The sequence below is a fragment of the Rhinolophus ferrumequinum genome, chromosome 15 (assembly GCF_004115265.2).
Source record: "Rhinolophus ferrumequinum isolate MPI-CBG mRhiFer1 chromosome 15, mRhiFer1_v1.p, whole genome shotgun sequence".
Taxonomy (NCBI): Eukaryota; Metazoa; Chordata; class Mammalia; order Chiroptera; family Rhinolophidae; genus Rhinolophus; species Rhinolophus ferrumequinum.
In genome coordinates, this window is record NC_046298.1 from 45,687,893 (window position 1) to 45,708,461 (window position 20,569).

The window sequence follows — 20,569 nt, forward strand, 5'->3', positions numbered from 1 at the left end:
GCTATGCTAAGCCCCAGGACCCCCTCTGTAGAGAAAGAATTCTATGAGCACATAGAGCTGGGTGGCTCAAGGGGGCTGGGATGAGGGATGATTCCAGATCTATGCATGGGATAAAATCACATAGAAACACACACACACACACACACACACACACACACACACACACACACAGAGGCAAACAGACGTATGCAAGCAATGGACTCCGAATAAGACCTGTGGTCTAGTCTATTTACCAGCAGGGTAGCCTTGTCCATTTCCTGGGTCTGATGCTGGACCACAGTGAAGCAGGCGTCACCATCAGAGTGGCTGGGTGGCGGGTACAGGGGACGCTGTGCACCTACTCGTGCAACTTCCTAAGAACCCACTGAATCTATAACAACTTCAGAATAAAGAGTTGACAACAAAACAGAATCGCCTGGTAGACACAAGTCCCCTGCCCCTCTGTTTGAACCGAAAGCTCCAGTGGGGATCCTTCACTGAGCTGGGAGGCCTCAGTAAACACCACGTCTCCATCTTCCTAAAAAGAGCACTGTGCTCACACAGAAGTCCTCACGAGCCGTGGCAGCTGAGAAGACGGCTGGGGTGCAGCTACAGGGAAGGCTCAGCCACGGCCTCATCGCTGACCACCCCCCGCCAAGCCCCGCGCTGACGCTCCCGGCTTACTCATCCCCTTCCCACCAGACTGGAGTCTGCTCCCCACGCCACCCACCAGCTTCGTACAGTGTTGTTTGCCATGACATGGGTGTTCCGTAAATATCTGAGGAATGAATAAATGAATGAATGCATGAACATGTGACCACAGTCCTTGCCTTCACGGAGCTCACAGTCTGGTGGGAAAGGCCAAGAGGGCAGCAGGATATGTGCTCTGACGGTCTGATGGAGCCCCAGGGGTGGGGAAAGGGTCCCTGAAGCGCCGGATCTCTAAGTTGGGGCCGGTGGATGAGTAGGAGTTCGCTAGGGGAACTGGATGGATTATACTGAGGGTGGGAGGGAAGGAGGTGAGTGACTTTGAGTAGAGACGTTAGGACAGGAGGATGGTGACCAAGGTCAGAGTGCTGGAGGGAGACGTGGCCAGGAGAAGCAGGGGCCCAATGGTGAGCCTCAGTAGGGAAGAGAAGAGCCCTTAGGGTCCCCATTGGAGACCTAGGCCTGGAGCTTAGGAGAGCTGTCTGGGTAGAGACAGCAGTGAGGTGTTAGCAGCACAGATGGCACTGGAAGCCAGAGCTGGTGAAACCTGCCTGAGGAGACTGTATAGAGAAGGCCAAGGGCGTTGGCCTGGGACCCCAAGGAAAGCCTCCAGTTTAGGGGGTGGGAAGAGGCTACTCTGGGGGCTCAGGGGACTGAGAAGGAGTGATATAAGAGCTAGAAGGAAACCAGGAGAGGGTGGTTTGCAGAAGTTCCGGTAGCTTCTTAAGGAGGAAGTGGCATGGGAACCGGACACAGCTGGTCTGTTGAAAACCTACAAGAAATTAATTTGCTTTTTTATTGTAAAATAGACATCACATACAATTTATTGTTTTAACCATTTTTAAGTGTGCAGTTCGGTAGCGTTAAGTGCGTCCACACGGTTGTGCAACCATCAACACCATCCCCTTCCAACACGTTTCCATCTTCCCTATACTGAAACTGTCCCCATGAAACATGACTCCTCCTTCCTGATAAGCACTGTTCTGTTTCCTGTCTCTATGAGTTTGACGACTCTAGGTGCCTCACATAAATGGAATCATACAGTATGTGGTCCTTTGTGTCTGGCTTCACTTAGCACAATGTCTGCCAGGTTCATCCGTGTTACAGCACATGTCAGAATTCCCTTCCCTTTGAAGGCTGAATTTATGGATATGCCCCATTCTGTTTGCAAGTTCTTTATGTGGGTTAGCTTCTTTCCTTCCTCCTTCTCTCCATCCCTTCCTTGCTCTCTCTACCTGCCTTCCTTCACTCTCCCTCCTTTCATTCAACAAATATTTATTGAGCGCCTACTATGTACCAGTTATGGTTCTAATCACTGGAGGTATAGCAATGAGCCAAATACACAGAAATCCCTGCCCACTGATGCTTACATTCTGGAAACAGAGGCAACCAAGAGAGAGAAAGTTAAATAAATACAATACATAATATTACAAGTTATGACTGCTACGAAAAATAAGAAAGCAGGGAGGAGGGTAGGGTTAGGGAAATCCTGACTGCGGTGACCTTTGAGCAATGATCTAGAGGTGGTTGGGGAGTGAGTCTTGGGGATCTCTGGGGGAAGACTGTCCCAGACAGAGGGAGCAGCAAGTGCAAAGGCCCTGTGGTGGGAGGAGGCCTAGTGTGTCTGGGGACCTGAAGGGAGGCCAGTGAGTTTGGGGCTGAAGGAAATAAGGGCAGTGAAGTCATGGAAAGTCTGGACTCCGTGAGAGAGGTGCTATCTGGTACCCATTTTATAGACTAAGAAACTGAAGCTGAGAGAGGGGAAGTGTCTTGTCCAAGGTCATCCATCTGGTAGGTGCAGGAGGAAGCGTACAAACTCCAGAACCATCTGAACCTCCATTCCACTGTCTGAATCTTCTATTGTCTCTGGAGGCAGTTTGACAAATCAGTTGCATTTGGGCACTGATTTGTGTGTCCAGCGCTGTTTTAATGCATATCTTGTAAGTTAACTCACTGGACCCTTCCCAAGGCCCCTTGAGAAAGGTACTTTTATTATCCTCAATGTGCAGAGGAGGAAGTGAAGTCGCCCGCCCAAGGTTACACAACCCTAAGTGGTGGCACCATGAATTGAACCCCTGCCGAGAGCGATCAAGCACAGGGAGACAGAGGCCCAAGAACAAAGGGGGCAGGTGGTGCAACAGCCCCACGGGTGGGATTAGCCCCAGACATTAGTCCCACAGACGCCTCTTCCATTGTTCCAGGAAGGAAGAAGGAAAGGGCAGGTGTGGTTGCAGGTGGGGTGTCGGTTGGGTGGCAGGAAGTGGAGGGAGGCCACTAGGGTGGCTTCTGTTTCCTCTGGGAAGACCAGAGGCCAGCTCATCTCAAGGGACACCTGGGCAGGTGGGGTTGGGGAGGTGACGACGGCAGAGAAGGTGCCTAGGTGAAGTAGGCCATCAGGGATTTCAAGCGGTGCCATCTGAGCACTTGGCTGACTTTGTTTTGTTTTCTTTTTCTCCAGCAAAGTGCAGGCACGGGTAGGGCTGCGTGAGGATGAGGGAGCTGGGAGAGCTGTTGAGACAAGGGAGTGGGGAGGGGGGTGGTGCACAGGGATAGACTGTGGGGGTGAAGGAAGTGCAGACAGAAGGGGCTCGGTGGGGAGGCTGTGTGAGGAGGGTCAGGCTGTCTTTCAGGTGGAAGAACAGGTATAGCAGAGCCACCCACAGCTCTGGAAGCATGGGAGGCTGTGGTCAGGGAGTGGGATGTGGGATTTTGTGGTTTCAGAGGTGGGGCCCTTCCGGATGGAGATAGGGGCCGGGGTGTGACCGTGGGAATGGGTGACGGGGGAGGTGGTCTCCAGCCCTGTGGAGGTCGGAAGACTGCCAAACCGGGGGTCCTCTCTCCCCAGGGCTCCTGCCTCCCTGTGTCAGTGAGTGCCTGTCTCTATCTCCTTATAATGAAAATAAAAATGTAAAGCCCAGGCAGGTTGCCAAGGGCTGTACGTACAGGATCACATTTAATCCTCACAACAGCTTTATGAGGTTAGAGACTCTCATTAGTGCCACATTACAGGTGAGGAAACTGGGGCTCAAGCAGAAGTCGCCTGTGCGAGTGGCATAGTCCAGGTCCTCTGGCTGTTAAACACCATGACAAGTCAGGGAAAGCGAGGGGGTCTCTGCCGAATCCCCAACCCTGGGACAGTCCAGCGTGAGAATGTGTGCAATGCGTTTGTGGGGTGAGCAAACAGACCTTCATCTGTCTTCTGGCAGCTCTTGGCGGACAATTTTTCTAGTACCTCCTGTGTGCCCTGATGGGGGCTGAATTTCTCCATTCACCCTGCAAGACGCACACAATCACTCCTGCTCTACAGATGAGGAAACTGAGGGAAATGAGGTCAGTTGCCCAATGTCGCATGGTGAGCTAGTGGTGGAGCTGGGATTCGAACCCCAGCCCATGTGTCTCTGCTGCTGAGCTCATGTGTCTCTTTGATTACCCCAACTCTCTCTGGGTAATCTCTCGGATGGCTGTGAGTCAGCACCTGTGTCTGCTACGTGACAGGCAGCCTCTGTCTGTACACCTGGGCACCCCTGATGCCAAGTCAACAGCCAACAAACATCTCTGCCTCCCCTGCCTCCACCTCTAGCATCTCTCACTTATTTATTTTATTTTATTTCTTTTGGCTCCACGGTCTCCTGTACCTTCCCCCTGAGTCTCCCCCTTGTTACTAAATGACAACATACTCTCCCCCGTTGCTCCCACGGAAAGCTGGGAGTGGTCCTTGATCCCTCCCTCTCTCCCACCTCCCACTTTGACAATTCTTGTCACCTAAGTCCCAAATAGGTGGTACCTCCCCCCCTTACCTCCTATCGCTCAACCTTATCCAAGCCTCCCTTACTTGTCCCCTTGCCTGGACAGGTGCAATAGCTTACAAATTGGATACTTCCACATTCTACCTCTGCTCCCCCTCCCCAAGTCCATTCTCCATTCGGCAGCCAACGTGTCCTTAAAACATAGAACAGTATCATGTTCAAACCTGCTTACAATCCACCTATGATTTCCCACTGCAATTATAATAAAATCTAAATGCCTTCAGGGCACTGTACGGCTCATGTCGGGCTCTCGAACTTCATTACTCCGTCGTGCACTGTGCCTCAGCCCCCTGGACTCCCTCAGTTTTCTCCACGTGGCAGGTGCCTTCCCACGCCAGGGCCTTTGTCGCTGTTCCCTGTGCCCGGGACGTGCTCCCCACCACTCTGCCCAGGTCGTCCTTCACAGCTCAGCTCCTGATCACCTTCTCTGGAGCAGACCTTCCCTTTAGCTTCAATCTCAGCAGCTTTGGGAGGTTTCCTGTCTATGCTTGCTTTATGTGTTCACTTCCTTGCCTGCTGTTATTTTTCTCTATGGCTCGTATCATCGTCTCATGTCCCTCATGTTTTATTTACTTTATGTGTGGTTTGTCTCCCACAAATGGAGTCAACTCTGACAGGACAAGGACTTTTGCCCGAGTCCTCCGCTTCCGTGGCCTGGTGCATAGTAGGTGCTCAGTAAATGTCCGTGGAACAAAGAAACGACTGTCTACTAGAACCGAGGCTTCATGAGGGCGGGGACCTTGCGTATCATGTTCACTGCTGCATGTCTGCATGCTGCAGGGGCTCTACGGAAGCAGGCGGGGCAGTGAGACAACAGTGGAACCTTCTCTCCAGAATCTCTGCACCCTACGCCTCTACCTCTCCAGAGCTGGCAGTAACCTCCAGCTGTCCAGCCCTGGGAGGGCGTGTGTGGGGGAAGAAGGGGTACCCATCTTTCTGAGATGGGGCTCCAAACCCACAGGAAGGGTGTTTCCCACTCCAGGGGATGGTATCGCAGAGCAAGGGCATTTCTGCCTCATGAGTCTTAGTCCTTTCAGACCCACTGTCACATTCAGCAGGAATAAAGGATTGCTGGAGTTTACGAGGGGCTGAGTTCACCAAGGCCAAAGGCCTCAGCAAAAGCCCCGGTTCCTGATGACTCGCAACCCCTGCCCGCCTTCCATGTTGACTGTGAGTTTCTCCCTAAGCAAGAATCTCCAGTGTTCACCGTGGCCGCCCCCCAAGGTGGCAAACACCTTTATTTCCGTTCAGTCTGTTTCGGAGAAACTCCTCCTGCGTGTGGGTTCATGTGGGAACTCTTATGCTTACAGTAGGATTTCCAACCCTTGGTGACGGCTTCTTAAAGGGCCCTCACATCTGTCCCCGGCCATTCTACCCCATACCACTGCCCCAGTGCTGACGTCTCCCTGGAGCCCATTGAGGGCTGGGCCTGGCTCCTGAGAGGCACCAGCAAATGTTTGTTGCGTGAATGAGGGGATGATCACTCCTCTGCTTAAAAGTCTCCATGGCTCCCGTCTCAGAAACAAAGCTGAGCCTGTGCTACCTGGTCCCTCTCTCCTCCAGTCACCAACCCCCATCACTCCCCTGCCTCAGAGTTTGCACTTGCTATTCCTCTGCCAGCAACGTCCTTCCCACAAGTCTTCAGAGCTCATGGCCTCACCTTGTATCGGTGTTTGGCTAAATGGCACCTTCTCTGGACGCCTTTCCTATCCATCCCACTGTCTTGTGCTGGTCTCAGCCTATCAGTAACTAATGTGGCTGGACCAGCACTTGGGGGTTTTAGGATTGCAAGACACCCTCAGTAAACTTTGAAAAAAGAAGTTTGTTACTTATAAGCCCTAGAAATTACACAGTGCACATGGACCACACACAGCAAGGTCACAGGGAGAGACCGAGACAGAGACCTAGAGACAGAGAGAGAGAGAAGAAGCAGCCGAATGGTCAGTTACTGAAATCAACCAAGATCTCTAAAACAAGGGGCCAGACTGGCTCTTTGTGTAGTCCTGTGGTTAGCCATGTGTTTATTCCAGACAGCCCTCTTTGAAGTGGATGACTCAGCAATCAAAGCTTACGGCAGGCACTTACATTTTAAAAATGAGAAAACCCAAGGGTCAGGATTTACACTACCCTTACTGAAACGTATGGCGTGCTTCTATCCCCTGATTTATCACCATCTGCTACACTATATATTCTACTTTATTTTTCTCCTTTCTTTTTGGGCTTCTCCCATGAGGGCAAGTTTTTGCTTTGTTCACTGCTGTCACAAACTAAGTGCTCAATAAATATTTGTAGAACGAATGAACACAGGGAGGGGTCTTGGGGTCAAGGGAGGTTTCCAGTGTTCATACGGGGCCTTAAGATTTCTGCCAGACTGTCTCTCGACCGTGGAGGCTGGCTCACAGCAGGACAACCAGGGAGAAGGAGGGAGGAGAAAGCAGAACTCCCAGTGCAATACTAGTCAGTGATAAGAAAAGATGAAATACTGCCATTTGTGACAACATGGAATGCCACGCTAAGTGAAATAAGATGGAAATCAGGAACTATATGGTTTCACTCATGTAGGATACAAAATTGAAGCAACAAATAAACAAAAACTCATAGACATAGATAACAGTACAGAGGTTACCAGAGGGAAAGTGGAACGGGGAGAGGTAGAAAAGGATAAAGGGGGTTGAACATATGGTGACGTGAGATTTGACTTGGTGTGGTGAACACATAATGCAATATATGGACGATGTATTACAGAATTGTACACTTGGAACCTATGTAATTTTATTAACCAATGTCACCCCAATACATTTAATAAAATTATAAGAAAATAAAGTACAAAAAAAAAGAAAGAAAGAGGTAAGAAAAGAAAACAAGAAAACAGAACTCCCAGACCCCAGCGCAGGAGAGACCTTGCTTTCCCAGCAATGGCCACCCCACGCACAGGTGTGGGCACAGCGACCCCTTGTGGCCGTGGCTGAGAGCAGCTTCCCTAGTTCCCACGTGGAGTCCTTATGTCACATGATTGAACCATGGTTGAAGCTGAATCAAGATAGGCTGAAAGTGTAACACACACTAGATTTCGAAAACTTAGTCCCCTCCCACCCCCCCCAAAAGAATGTAAAATATCTCATTAAAGTTTGAAAAATATTGATTGCATGTTAAAATATTTGGGATATAATGGGGCAAATAAAATGCTATCAAAATGTCACCTATTTGCCCCCCTTTAAAAATGCAGCTATTAGTAAATTAAAAATTACATACGTGGCTCACATTATATTGGACAGTGCTGCTCTAAACCACAGCAGAAATCTAACCAACCATCCCCCTCCTGGTGTGGAGGGAGAAACTCGGTTGACCAGAAGAGAAGCGGTCCTTTGCCTAAAGCCATAAGGTGAATTGGCTGACCTGCGACGAGGACCCAGGTCCCTGGCTTCCAGCAGGCAGCAGAGCACAAAGATCAAGAGCCCCAGCTCCTTCACTGATTTGCTGCGGTGTGGCCTTCAAGGCACTTCATCTCTCTGAGTCACAAGTTTATCCTTTGTAAAACTGGGGACCACAGCCCAGGGCATAGCATCTCGGAGCTAAGATGGGAAAAGCGCCCCGCAGTGCCTGGCACACACGAGTCATCCCAATTGACTTTGATCATCTTGCGCCCCCTACAGTCCGTTCTACTCACCACAGAGAAATCGGATGTTGACCTCCTTCGTTCCAAAGCCCTCCAACGATTTACCATCACCCTTCGGATAAATTCAAGTCGTTCTTCCCTCTACAGACTCTGCACGACCCGCCTTGGCTACCACCTCATCTCATCTCTTGCTATTCCTGTCCACTCTGCTCTGGACACAGTTCCTCGCTGTTCCCTGGATTTGCCAAGCTCATTCCTGCCTCTGGCAGTTCCCTACTCCTGGAAAGCTCTTCCCCAAGACGGCTTTATGATTTGTCCTTTTGCTTTATTCGAGTTTCTGCTCAAACACCACCTCCTCAAAGAGGCCTTGCCTTGACCCCTGTGGAAACTGGCTCTTGCTATTTCCCTCTCTCCATATCCCATTTATTTGTATTTGTTGCCTTAATCACTACTTGACATGATTTATTTGTTTATTGCCTGTCTCTCCCAGACTGTGAACTTCATAAAGGGTGGGGGCTTTTGTCTTTTGTTCACTGCACATTGAGGAAGTCCTAGCACCTGACACATGGGTCACGGATGCGGCGCTCAACAAACTTTTGTTGAATGAATTATTAACCTAATGCTTGAGTAACCCACGGAAGAGGCAGGGCATCTGGTCCTTGCCCTCCAGCCCAACACAGACAGGAAAAAATGAGACCCAAAGAGTGTGGATGGCCACACATGAGGGTGGGACCCAGGGGCTGAGGGCTGGTCAGGGTGAGAGCCAAGAATCAGGCAGGCTGCAAAATTATTAGTAGTAATTTTATGTCATGTGACTTTCACCTCAACAAAAAGTTGTACTATTAGTTTTGAAAACACACACACACACACACACACCCCCACACACTCCTTACTATGAGATGAACACTAGCCCTTCTTGCCTGTGAAAATGGTTGCTTCTTTCCCCCAATTCACTGGTCTGGGTTACTTTCTTTTTATTAGGATGGGCCTGCGCTCCGGAGGTGGGCGGGCCTGGCCTGTTCTCTGCCCTCGGGGCCCCTCCTGCCTGGTGCAGGTTATGGGCAATTTCCTCTGCTGCCCTTCAGTCTATACCTTATGGCTTCCGGATGCAACTTCCTCTCCTCTCACCCGCCGCATCTGTTCCTCACTCCTAACAGACAGGATAGAGTATGGTGTTGGGGGAAGGAGGGTGCCTTGGAACAACATGTGGAATCTCCAACCTCACAGATGTCACTAGTAGCAGTGGGAGGAAGGCCAGAGGGGAGCAGGAGTGGAGAGAGGGGCTGGAGGTTGTATCAATCGCCAGCGTCCCATGAGTTAGTTAATCAGGACTGTGTACGGAAGCCTCTATAAAACCCACAACGACAGGGTTCAGAGAGCGTCCAGTTGCTGGGGGAGTGGTGACCTCACAGAGGCAACGGAAGCTCCACGCCCCTTACTTCCTACCTGGCCCTGTGTATCTCTTCTGTCTGGCTGTTCCCGAATTACATGCTTTTAAGTGAAACCAGTGACCTGGTAAGTAAAACGTGCTGTGAGTTCTGTGAGCCGCTCTTAGAAATTAATAAGTCCGAAGGGCGGAGGTCTTGGGAACCTCTGATGTATAGCCAGTTGTTCAGAAGCACAGGAGGCAACCTGGACTCGTGACTGACATCTGAGGCAGGGTAAGAACTGAACCCTTAACCCCTGGAATCTGACACTGTCTCCAGGCAGATAGTGTCAGAATTGAGAAGCATTGCTGCTTACTGGGGATGTGGGAGAAACGTCCCCCTGACTCCTATTTAAATTGATCTCAGAATAAATAGTTCAATCATTGTCTTGTAGTAAGATTTCTAAGTCCGGCGTGTGTTACCCTCAGAGCACGTCTCCTGGCTCCTTACAGCCCACATCCTTATAGTCACCTTTCCAGGGGTCAGCCGCCACCTGTGGAGACTGGCCAGCACATCGGACAGCACTGCTCTAGAACAAAAGTCTAGGGGTGCAGTTTTGCTGGTCGTGATATAAGCCCAGCCTCAGTTTATTAGATGACACTATTTTTCTCTGACGTGCTTGTACACATTTATATTCCAACAACCATTGTCCCACGCTTTCACTAACACTGGGTGTTTTCAGACATTTTAATATTTGCCAACTTGGAGCAAGTATAACAGTATCTTGCTATGGTTTTCACGTGCACTTTCCTGGTTGTGATGGTGTGGAGCAGCTTTGTACTTGTTTACTGGTTGTCGTATGCTGTCCTTTACGAGGCCGGCGCCTGCTCAAGTGAGCCCATTTTCTGTATGTTCTTTTTCTTATGTATTTATAGAAATTCTTCTTCAGTTCTGGAGGCTGACACTTTGATGCTTATTGTGTTGTAAACATCTTCTCGTACCAGAATACAGATGATTGAGCACTCTCCATGGCCTGTTTTATGAAGAGTCCTTAATTTTAACACAGTCCGTATTTTCAATGTTTCTCTTTATAAAGAGTGCTATTTATGTCTTGTTCAGGAAACCTTCCCTACCTTAAGTTCATGGAGCTATCCTGTCATATTGTCTTCTAATAGCTGTATTGTTTTGTCTCACAGAAAGCAATAGGTCTTTAGTCCATCCGCCCTTGAGTTTAGTACATCTTATGAGCTAGGGGTGCAATTTCATCCGACTGCATTCGGGTCCCTAGTAGCCCACATATTATTGAATTGTCTATCTTTTTGTCACTTCTTTGTATCACCTCCTCTATCGTGCATGATGTTTCCTGTGGTTGAGGTCTACAGTATTTTTGGGTGCCCCTATTCTGTTCCTGTGGTCTATCCCTGTGTCAGTACAACACTGTCTTATTCTCTGTAACGTTGTAATCCATCTTGATATCTTACAGAGCCAGTCCTCACACAGTGTTCTTCTTCATGATTGTAGTGGCTTTCCTTGGAAATTTCTACTTCAATGTAAATTTTACAACAGCGTATCAAGTTCCAGAAAAGTCAATCGTGAGATTGGGTGACAGACATCTTGCTTTATTCTGCAGATTAATTAGGATAGAATTGACATTTATAGAATACTGTTTTCAGACCCATTGACATGCATGTTTTCCCATTTATTTACATGTTTGCTGTCCTTCAGTACAGATTTGTCATTCCCTCCATTGAGGACATGCACAGTATCCTTCTGTGATGTGCATCCTAGAGAACAACACCTGTTCCAGGTGCATCACAGTGTTGGATGCTGTTGTCAATGGCACCGTTTATCACATCCCGTTTTTGTTTATTACTGTGGTACAGAAACGCGTCTGATTTTGTAATTCGATTTTGTCTCTAGCAATCTTGCTCTCTTAGTAAGCCCCCAAATGTTATCTGTATATACTTTTGCATTTTTTTAATATATAATCATTTATGAAGAAAGACCTCTTTGTTTTCTTTTCAATTTTATTTCTTTTACTTGGTGTTATTACCTTTCTAGACTAGTACCTGATGCTACTGCATTAGGTATGACGTTTGCTGAAGACACACTTTATCTTGTTAGGGAAATTCTCTTTTATTCCTACTTGGTGAGTTTTATGAAGAAGGCATTTGAAATCACCCAATGCTCACTTTTTTTATCTCTTGAAATTGAATCTGTCAAGGGCCCATCATGAAAATAGAAGCCACACCATGTATTTCAGCAGTGGTAATTTAATAAAAGGGATTTGTTATGCAGATGTTGAACACTAATGGAGCACAAAGGAAGAATAGCCTGGAAGTCTTGCACCACTCTATTCTCTGTGCTCAGATGGAGGTTTTCTTTGTTTTTGTTTTAAATTAGTTTTCTTATGTATATATTTTGTTGAGATATAGTTGACAGGTAACACTATGTTAGCTTCAGGTGTCCGACATCATGATTTGACATATGTATGTATATATTGTGAACTGCTCACCACAATATGTCAAGTTAACATCCATCACTGCATATGTTACACATTTGATAACATATGCACTGTGATAGTTACACATTTTTTTCTTGTGATCAGAACTTTTAACAGTTTTCTCTCTTAGCAATTTACTCTCTTACCAATTTTCAAATATACAACAGTGTTATTAACTATATTGTTATAGTTAATATTATCATTGTCTAATATCATTAATTATAGTCATCAAGCTATACATTATATCCCCATGATATAATTATTTTATAACTGTATGATTGTTCTTTTTGCCCACCGCCTACCCTCTGTCTCTGGCAACCACCAATCTGTTCTCCATACGTATGAGTTCTATTTTTTTTTAAAGTTCCCACATATAAGTGAGATCATACAGTATGTGTCTTTCTCTGTCGGACTATTTCACTCAGCATAATGCGCTCACAGTCCACCCATGTTGTTGCAAGTGGATTTCCTCCTTTTTTATGACTGAACAATAAAAAAAATATGCTATTGTATGTGTACCATATGTTCTTCATCCATTCATTTGTCAATGGACTCTCGGTTGCCTCTATATTTTGGCTATTGTAAATACTACTGCAATGAACAGAGGGGTGCATGTATCTTTTCAAGTTAGTGTTTTAATTTCTTCTGAATAAATACCCAGAAATAAATACCCAGAAGTGGAATTGCTGGATCATATGGGAGCGTAGTGGCTGCACCAGTTTACATTCCCACCAACAGTGCAAGAGGGCGGCCCTTTCTCCACATCCTTGCCGACACTTGGGGTTTCTTCTCTTTTTCATAATCTCAGCTAGACATTTGCTAGGCCACTCAGTGATGTGCATTGTGGGGACACAGCATCAGGGTCCTGCTTTCTTTAGTCCTTTGCTTGCACAAGACAATCTTCTCTGCAATACATGCAGAGTCAGGGGTGGGTGGGGAATAGGGCTGGTTACCTCTTGTTCACGTGGACCCCGTGGGCAGGGGCAGACCCAGGTTTTGTGGAGCCTGACATTTATTCACGTGTGGAGCTCACTCCTTCAGAAAGAAAATACAAAATGTGGCACACATGTGAATTTTTCTGAAATGGTAAAACACATTGCATCAAGTCACGAAAAGCAAAATGCTCAAAACCAAAATATAAGACAATCCAAGAAAATGACAGACTATGTTTAGTAGTGGTACAGCATACCTGTCTGGCACTCCTGCCTAACACATGTTCCCCACATTTATGGCTGATGCTCTTTGGTTGCCTCTTTTTATGAGAATAATTGCCAGATAGTAATAAATATTGATACTATATTAGTAAGTATTATTTATTGTCATAAGTAGTATGTTTATATAATATAGAGAATAGAAAGAGCATTCAATATTTTCTCCAGCACGATTGATTGAAATTTCTTTTACTCTTGTATGCTTTAAGAAACTTTCTTTCAATCCCAAAACTTGTTACTGGGAAGTCTAAAAGGTTTAAGATCATTGTCACATTTGGGAAAACGTGTATCAAGTTTCCTTCATAAAAGAGCAGTAGGATTACAGGTCACTTCCTCCTATCACTTGAGCCCTTGTCGGGCTTTGAAAAAGGGACCAAGCATGTGAAGGACCCTGAAGATGGAGCTTCCTGAGCTTTCAGGCAGCAAATTTGCTTCTGTGCTGAGGTCTGGCCTTCGTAGTCCCCGCTGAACGGGGCGAGTGCCTCCCTTTCCACGTCCCGTCCCGTTTGGGGCAGGCCTTGCTCCATCTGTGCCATTGACCTTAAACACATGGAGACCAACCCTTGCCCATCCCACGTCCCCAAAGCCGCAGCGCAAAGGGGCTTTGCTGCTCAGCTTTCCCCTGGATTCCACCGTCCACTGGATTTGAGTCTAAATTCCCTTCTTTCTTGCCAGCACTTGAACGATCTTCAGAAATTTTAAAATTATCCTTTTCCAGAGCATGCAGTGGTTTCAGCTGGAGGTGGCTCCTCCTGAGTCCCCAGGACCAGCCCTGTTTCTTCCAACCGTGTCGGCCCCCTTCAGTGACGCCCCTCGTGACTTAAACATGATGTGCAAGGTGATCACTTCCAGATTCACATCTGGACAAGTTTCTCAACCTCTGGGGACCTTGGCATATCCTCCTGCAGGGTTGGGTGGGGGCAGAGGGTAGGACAGGGTGATTTCTCAGCCCCCGCTCACCCCACAGGCCTGTGGAGCCCAGGTTCCCTTCCAGGCGTGGCCACAGCTCTCTGAGCCTCGGCTTCCTGCTGGGGCGTTCTAGGCCACAACCCACACTATAGGCATTTCCTTCCCTACAGAGGACCTGGACCCCAGCTCTGCCCTGTCAGATGCAGACATGGTGCCTCTGGTGCTGCTGCCCCTGCTGTGGGGAGGTGAGTGGCCCAGGGTCCTGGAAGCCAGCACAGGTTGGGGAGGGGCTGCAGCTGCAGCTGAGGCTCTGTGTCCCCCCAGGGTCCCTGCAGGAGAAGCCAGGGTACGAGCTCAGATTGAAGGAATCGGTGACAGTACAGGAGGGTCTGTGTGTCCACGTGCCCTGCTCCTTCTCCTACCCCTGGAATCCGCAGTATTCCTCTGGTGTACTCCACATCTACTGGTACCGGAGTGGGGACAGCATAACATACGATTATCCTGTGGCCTCAAACAACCCATATAAACCAGTGAGGGCTGAGACTGCCAACCGATTCCGCCTCCTCAGGGCCAACAGCTGTTCCTTGAGCATCAGTAATGCCAGGAGGAGCGACACAGGAAGCTACTTCTTCCGAGTGGAGAGAGGATATTATGTGAAATATACTTACAAAGATAAGAAGCTGCATTTGCAGGTGACAGGTATGGCGGGGCCCAGAAGAGGACCTGGGACATGGGACCCCTGTCTTAGGACAGGAACAGGACACTGGAACGCTCCCTCTCAGGGCCTAGGGGGTGTTGTTGTGGGAAGAGACACAGGACCTGGGGTGAGCTCAGGCCCCGAGGCATGGGTCCCTCTCAGGGTCACACTCTGGGTCCCCACACCCTGGGGCCCAGGCACCGCCCTTCTCCTCCTCAGCCCTCACAGAGGAACCCCACATCCATGTTCCGGAGCCTCTGGAGTCTGGCCGCCCCACACGTCTGACCTGCAACCTGCCAGGGTCCTGCGAAGGAGGAAGACCTCTGACCTTCTCCTGGGTGGGGGCCGCTCTTGACTCACTGGGCCCCCGGGCCCTTCGCTCCTCGGTGCTAAACCTCACCCTGAGGCCCCGGGACCACGGCACCAACCTCACCTGTCAGGTGAAACAGGAAGGATATACGGTGGAGAGAACCATCCTGCTCAATGTGTCCTGTGAGTTTGGAGGGGTGGCTGGGTCCCTGTGGGTAGTAGGGGCCAGAGGAAGTCCAGTCCTGGGGTGCCTTCCCCAGGGGAAATTGGGGAAGTGCAGCCCCCTCCCTTCTGCTTGAGGAAAATGCTCCCCGGGCCTCATCACGTCTTCTATTCCCAGATGCTCCACAGTTGACCGTCAGATTTTCCAAAGGAAACTCCACAGGTAGGGAAGAGCCTCTCTTTTCTGGGGCTGTCAGGGCAGCGGGGTCTCTGCCAGATCAGGGGTCGGGGAGACCCTCCTTCTTCCCTCCTCAGCCCCCCTGGATCTCGGTCTGCCCCCATCTCCTTCTCACCAACATCTCACATTGATGGACCCAGTAATGCCTTTGGCTGCTCCTGTTCTTTTCTCTAGGATTTAAGTTTATCTTTCATTGTGGTAAAGCACACATAACGTACAATTTGCTGTCTTCACCAGTTTCCAGGGGACAGCTCAGCAGGGTTGACACATTTACAGGCTGTGAAACCACGTGCAGAGAGCTTTCCATCATGCACACCGGAAGTTCCCTCCCCATCAGACACTAGCTCCCCTCACCCTCCCCACGCCCGCAGCCCCTGGCAACCACTGCCCACTTTCTGCCTCTGTAACGCTGACAGCGCCAGGTTCTGCTTCCTTCTCTTGAATTCCCATCTGCCCTCACATCCTCTGATACGCGCCTTCCTTCATCTCCGCCCTGATCATCCCCAGGCCCGTCCCTGTTCCCATTCCCTTAGCTCCTCCGGGAGCCGCTTTAGTGTCCCCACTGTCCCTGGCACGCCCACCCCGTCCCACATCGCCACCTGCAATCCTGTCCCTCTCCCGACCCAGTCCTGGTGCCTCCCACCACTTTATCTCCAGCCACAGACCCGCATATGTAGCCGCCTCTTGCCGGTACCTCTCAGCGGCCCCACGTCCCCCATGTAGCCCAGGCCGGGTCTGGACATCGCTCTAGATGACTCTTTTTGTCACCAGTTGCAGCCCATGCGTCAGCGAGTCTCGAAAATGTCACTTCTCCAGTCACTTCCCTCTCCTCCTGCCCGTGGCTCCAGAGCCAGCTCCAGTCTTGCCTCCACCCTGGACGGGGCCTCACCTCCTCCCCGCCCTCCCTGCCTCCTGACTGAGGCCTCTCAGCCAGACACTTGGCCCCAGCAGGGCTTTTCTAGACTCAGCGCTGAATCTGAGTCTCCCCTACTCACAGCCCCTACTGCTCTCCAGTAACCCCCTGAGCAAACCCCACTGCCCTCAGCCTGGCTCCGAGACCCCAAGGTTTCTGACCCTGCCTTCCCTCCCACCACTACGGTGTCTTCGGTGCTCCTGCCAAGTTGCAGGCGTGGGTGCACTTCCCCCCACCTGCCTGCCGGCCTCCCTCAGTTCTCAACACATCTCCACGAGGCTGCCCGGCCACCTCTTATCCGACCTACCTCAGCTCAACCCCCTTCTTTCTGGTAATCTGACCCAACACCAGGGTCATGGCCCCTTAACCCGCTTTGCTGTGCATCTCCCACCCAGCCCTGAAGACCCTGAGCAACCACATGTCACTGTCTGTCCTCGAGGGCCAGTTCCTGCTCCTGGTCTGCGAGGCTGACAGCAACCCCCCTGCCACGCTGAGCTGGTCCCAGGAGGGAAAAGCCCTGAGCCCCTCCCAGCGCTCAGCACCTGGGGTTCTGGAGCTGCCCCACGTAGGGGCTGCAGATGGAGGGGTGTTCACCTGCCAGGCTCAGCACCCACTGGGCTCCCAGAACGTTTCCTTCAGCCTCTCTGTGCAGAGTGAGTTGCAAGACAGGTGCAGGGGGCTGGTAGCCTGCTGGTATCGGGGCTGTGGGGGGCACGTGTGGCTGGGACACAGCTTCACCCCCTCTTGTCTTCCCCAAGAAGCCCCCGTTCTTACAAATGTGTGGCTGAGGAGCAACAGGGCTCCTGGCCCCTGGTCCTCACCCTAATCAGGGGGGCCCTCATGGGAGCTAGCTTCCTCCTTACCTATGGCCTCACCTGGATCTACTATACCAGGTGAGCAGACCCGTCCCTGCACAGGGATGTCTGGCGATTGGCCCGAATTCCTCATGGGCCTGAGCTGTCCCTCGCTGCCTGGAATTAGAGTTCAAGTGGCCGGCTCTCTGCGCTGAGACTGCGTTGACTCTGCAGGTATGGAGGCCCCCAGAGAACAAGGCCGAGGTCCTGACTGAGCCTCCCTCCTCCTCAAGACGGAGCCGAGAGGGACAGACGTGGGGCATCAATGTCAGCTGCTCCCTGGAAACTCTTGACTCCCACCTTGTCTCAGTCGGACCCATGGGATTTTGATTTGTGGAGGTGACCAAGTGATTACACGGAGAGTCAGTGCTATTGAAAGAGGATTTTTCTTCCTTACATTCCCTTCCGTCCTTATGTTCCCTTCCTTCCTTCCTTCCTTCCTTCCTTGCTTTCTATTATCTTCTTTCCTTCCTTCCTTCCTTTCTATTATCCTCCTTCCTTCCTTCCTTGCTTTCTATTATCTTCCTTCCTTCCTTCCTTCCTTTCTATTATCTTCCTTCCTTCCTTCCTTTCTATTACCTTCCTTCCTTCCTTCCTTCCTTCCTTCCTTCCTTCCTTCCTTCCTTCCTTCCTTGCTTTCCCTTCCTTCTTTCTTTCCATTCCCTCCCAAAACATCATAAGATAAGAAAATTAAAAACAAGCAATACACCCCCAATGACTGTCCCCTTGTTTCTGCCCGTGCCTCTCCCATTTCAATTACCTTCTGTCTCCGTTTGGGTCCTGCTCCACTCATCCCCACCACTCCAGTTCTTCTCTCTCCATCCTCAGGCTCAGGAAGGTAATGAACTTGGGGCCTTATGCTCCCATTGCCCAGACGTTATCTGGTTAACACCTGAGTTTCTGGTCTCCCAAACTCGCCTGTCAACGTAGACATCGATACACAGGAGGGTCAGGAGCTCAGGTCTCCCTCCTGGTGTAAAGATGCCTACCTCATAATGATTGTTATATAAAATATCCCAACATTTACTTGTAAATAAAAATTTTATTAAATAATACAACATACAAGTACAAATCAATTTTACTATGTAGTGTCTGTGGGAGTTTCTTGCGCCAAATGATATCTGAATCCTCTATTCCTTTTTGTTAAACCTGTTTCAAGTAAGTTTTTTGTTTACTCGTTGTTTTTTGAAGCCTGTCTTAAATTAAGTAAAATATACAAGGCTAAAGCGTTCAACTAGATGAATATTTCTGTATGTACACATCTGGCTTCCACCACCAAGCTCAACAAACAGGTTCTGTCCACCTACCCCTGCTGGTCGGTTAAGCTACCAGAAAGAAAGAAGGAGGCCGAGCTGAGGTTAGATGTCTGAGAACTGGGCGGGCAGCTCAGGTGATGTGTCAATAACGGAGGCAGTCGGGCAGGTGAGGGGAAATGCAGGGACGTCTGCACCGACATAGGGAGCACCAGACATGCTGATGGTGGGGAAAGGCAAGGTCAGACATTTATGTGTGGCGTTCTTGCTGTCCCAATTATGAAATCTTTGCATGTTCCACTATCTTAAAGATCTTATCAAATATAGGAATTGATTAATTAAAAAAAAAATTTTTAATGATTTTTAAAAAATTTATTGGGGTGACAATTGTTAGTAAAATTACATGGATTTCAGGTGTACAATTCTGTATTACATCATCTATAAATCCCACTGTGTGTTCACCACCCAGAGTCAGTTCTCCTTCCATCACCATATATTTGATCCCCCTTACCCTCATCTCCCACCCCCCACCCCCTTATCCTCTGGTAACCACTAAACTATTGTCTGTGTCTATGAGTTCTTGTTTCTCATTTGTTTGTCTTGTTCTTTGGTTGTTTTTGGTTTATATACCACATATCAGTGAAATCATATGGTTCTCTGCTTTTTCTGTCTGACTTATTTCGCTTAGCATCATACTCTCAAGATCCTTCCGTGTTTTCACAAATGTTCCTATATCATCTTTTCTTATCACAGAATAGTATTCCATTGTGTATATATACCACAACTTCTTCATCCATTCATCTATCGAAGGACATTTTGGTTGTTTCCATGTCTTGGCCACTGTAAACAAAGCTGCAATGAACATTGGAGCATACGTGTCTTTATGGATAAATGTTTTCAGATTTTTTGGGTAGATACCCAGGAGAGGGATTGCTGGATTATATGGTAATTCTATTCGCAATTGTTTGAGGAACCTCCACTTCCTTCCATAACGGCTGCACCAGTCTGCATTCCCACCAACAGTGTATGAGGATTCCTTTTTCTCCACAGCCTCTCCAACACTTGTTACTGTTTGTCTTGTTGATGATGGCCATTCTGACTGGGGTGAGGTGATATCTCATTGTGGTTTTTATTTGCATTTCTCTGATGATTAGTGATGTTGAGCATTTTTTCATGTGTCTATTTACCATTTGTATGTCCTCTTTGGAGAAATGTCTCTTCAGGTCCTCTGCCCATTTTTCAATTGGGTTGTTTGTTTTTTTGTTGTTGAGTTTCATGAGTTCCTTGTATATTTTGGATATTAGCCCCTTATCGGAGGCAGTTAGCAAAAATCTTCTCCCATTCAGTTGGTTGCCTCTTTATTTTGTCGATGGTTTCTTTTGCTGTGCAGAAGCTTTTAAGTTTCATATAGTCCCATTCGTTTATTTTAGCTTTTACTTCCATTGCCTTTGGAGTCAAATTCATAAATTCTCTTTGAACCCAAGGTCCATAAGTTTAGTACCTATGTTTTCTTCTATGCAGTTTATTGTGTCAGGTCTTATGCTTCAGTCTTTGATCCATTTTGAATCAATTTTGGTACATGGTGACAGATAGCAGTCCAGTTTCATTCCTTTGTGCGTGGCTATCCAATTCTCCCAGCACCATTTATTGAAGAGGCTGTCTTTCCTCCATTGTGTGTTTTTAGCTTCTTTGTCAAAAATTATCTGTCCATATTTATGCGGTTTTATTTCTGGGTTCTCAATCCTATTCCATTGTTCTATGTGTCTGTTTTTCTGCCAATACCATGCTGTTTTGATTATTGTAGCCCTGTAGTACAAGCTAAAGTCAGGGGGTGTGATACCTCCAGTATTGTTCTTTTTCCTTAAGATTGCTTTGGCTATTCGGGGCCTTTTGTTGTTCCAAACAAATCTGATGATTTTTTGTTCTATTTCTTTAAAAAATGCCATTGGGATTTTGATGAGGATTGCATTAAATCTGTATATCGCTTTGGGTAATATGGCCATTTTAACTATGTTGATTCTTCCAATCCATGAGCACGGAAATG

General features: G+C 48.5%; 1 protein-coding gene across 1 annotated transcript; it reads left to right on the forward strand.

Annotated features, from left to right (window-relative positions):
* The first annotated feature begins 14,269 nt into the window (after nt 1-14,269).
* LOC117035640 (sialic acid-binding Ig-like lectin 14) lies at nt 14,270-17,712 on the forward strand. Its single transcript, XM_033129657.1, has 7 exons — nt 14,270-14,344; nt 14,424-14,798; nt 15,016-15,288; nt 15,446-15,490; nt 16,814-17,075; nt 17,180-17,311; nt 17,447-17,712. The coding sequence occupies exons 1-7, from the start codon at nt 14,308-14,310 to the stop codon at nt 17,481-17,483; spliced, it is 1,161 nt and encodes a 386-aa protein (XP_032985548.1). The 5' UTR covers nt 14,270-14,307; the 3' UTR covers nt 17,484-17,712.
* The last annotated feature ends 2,857 nt before the right edge of the window (nt 17,713-20,569 follow it).

Bases quoted from the DNA above. Each gene is read 5' to 3' on its own strand.
- LOC117035640 (XM_033129657.1), top strand. From the start codon at position 14,308: ATGGTGCCTCTGGTGCTGCTGCCCCTGCTGTGGGGAG. The intron at 14,345-14,423 runs GTGAGTGGCCCA...GTGTCCCCCCAG, and splicing joins GCTGCCCCTGCTGTGGGGAG to GGTCCCTGCAGGAGAAGCCA. The intron at 17,312-17,446 runs GTGAGCAGACCC...TTGACTCTGCAG, and splicing joins ACCTGGATCTACTATACCAG to GTATGGAGGCCCCCAGAGAA.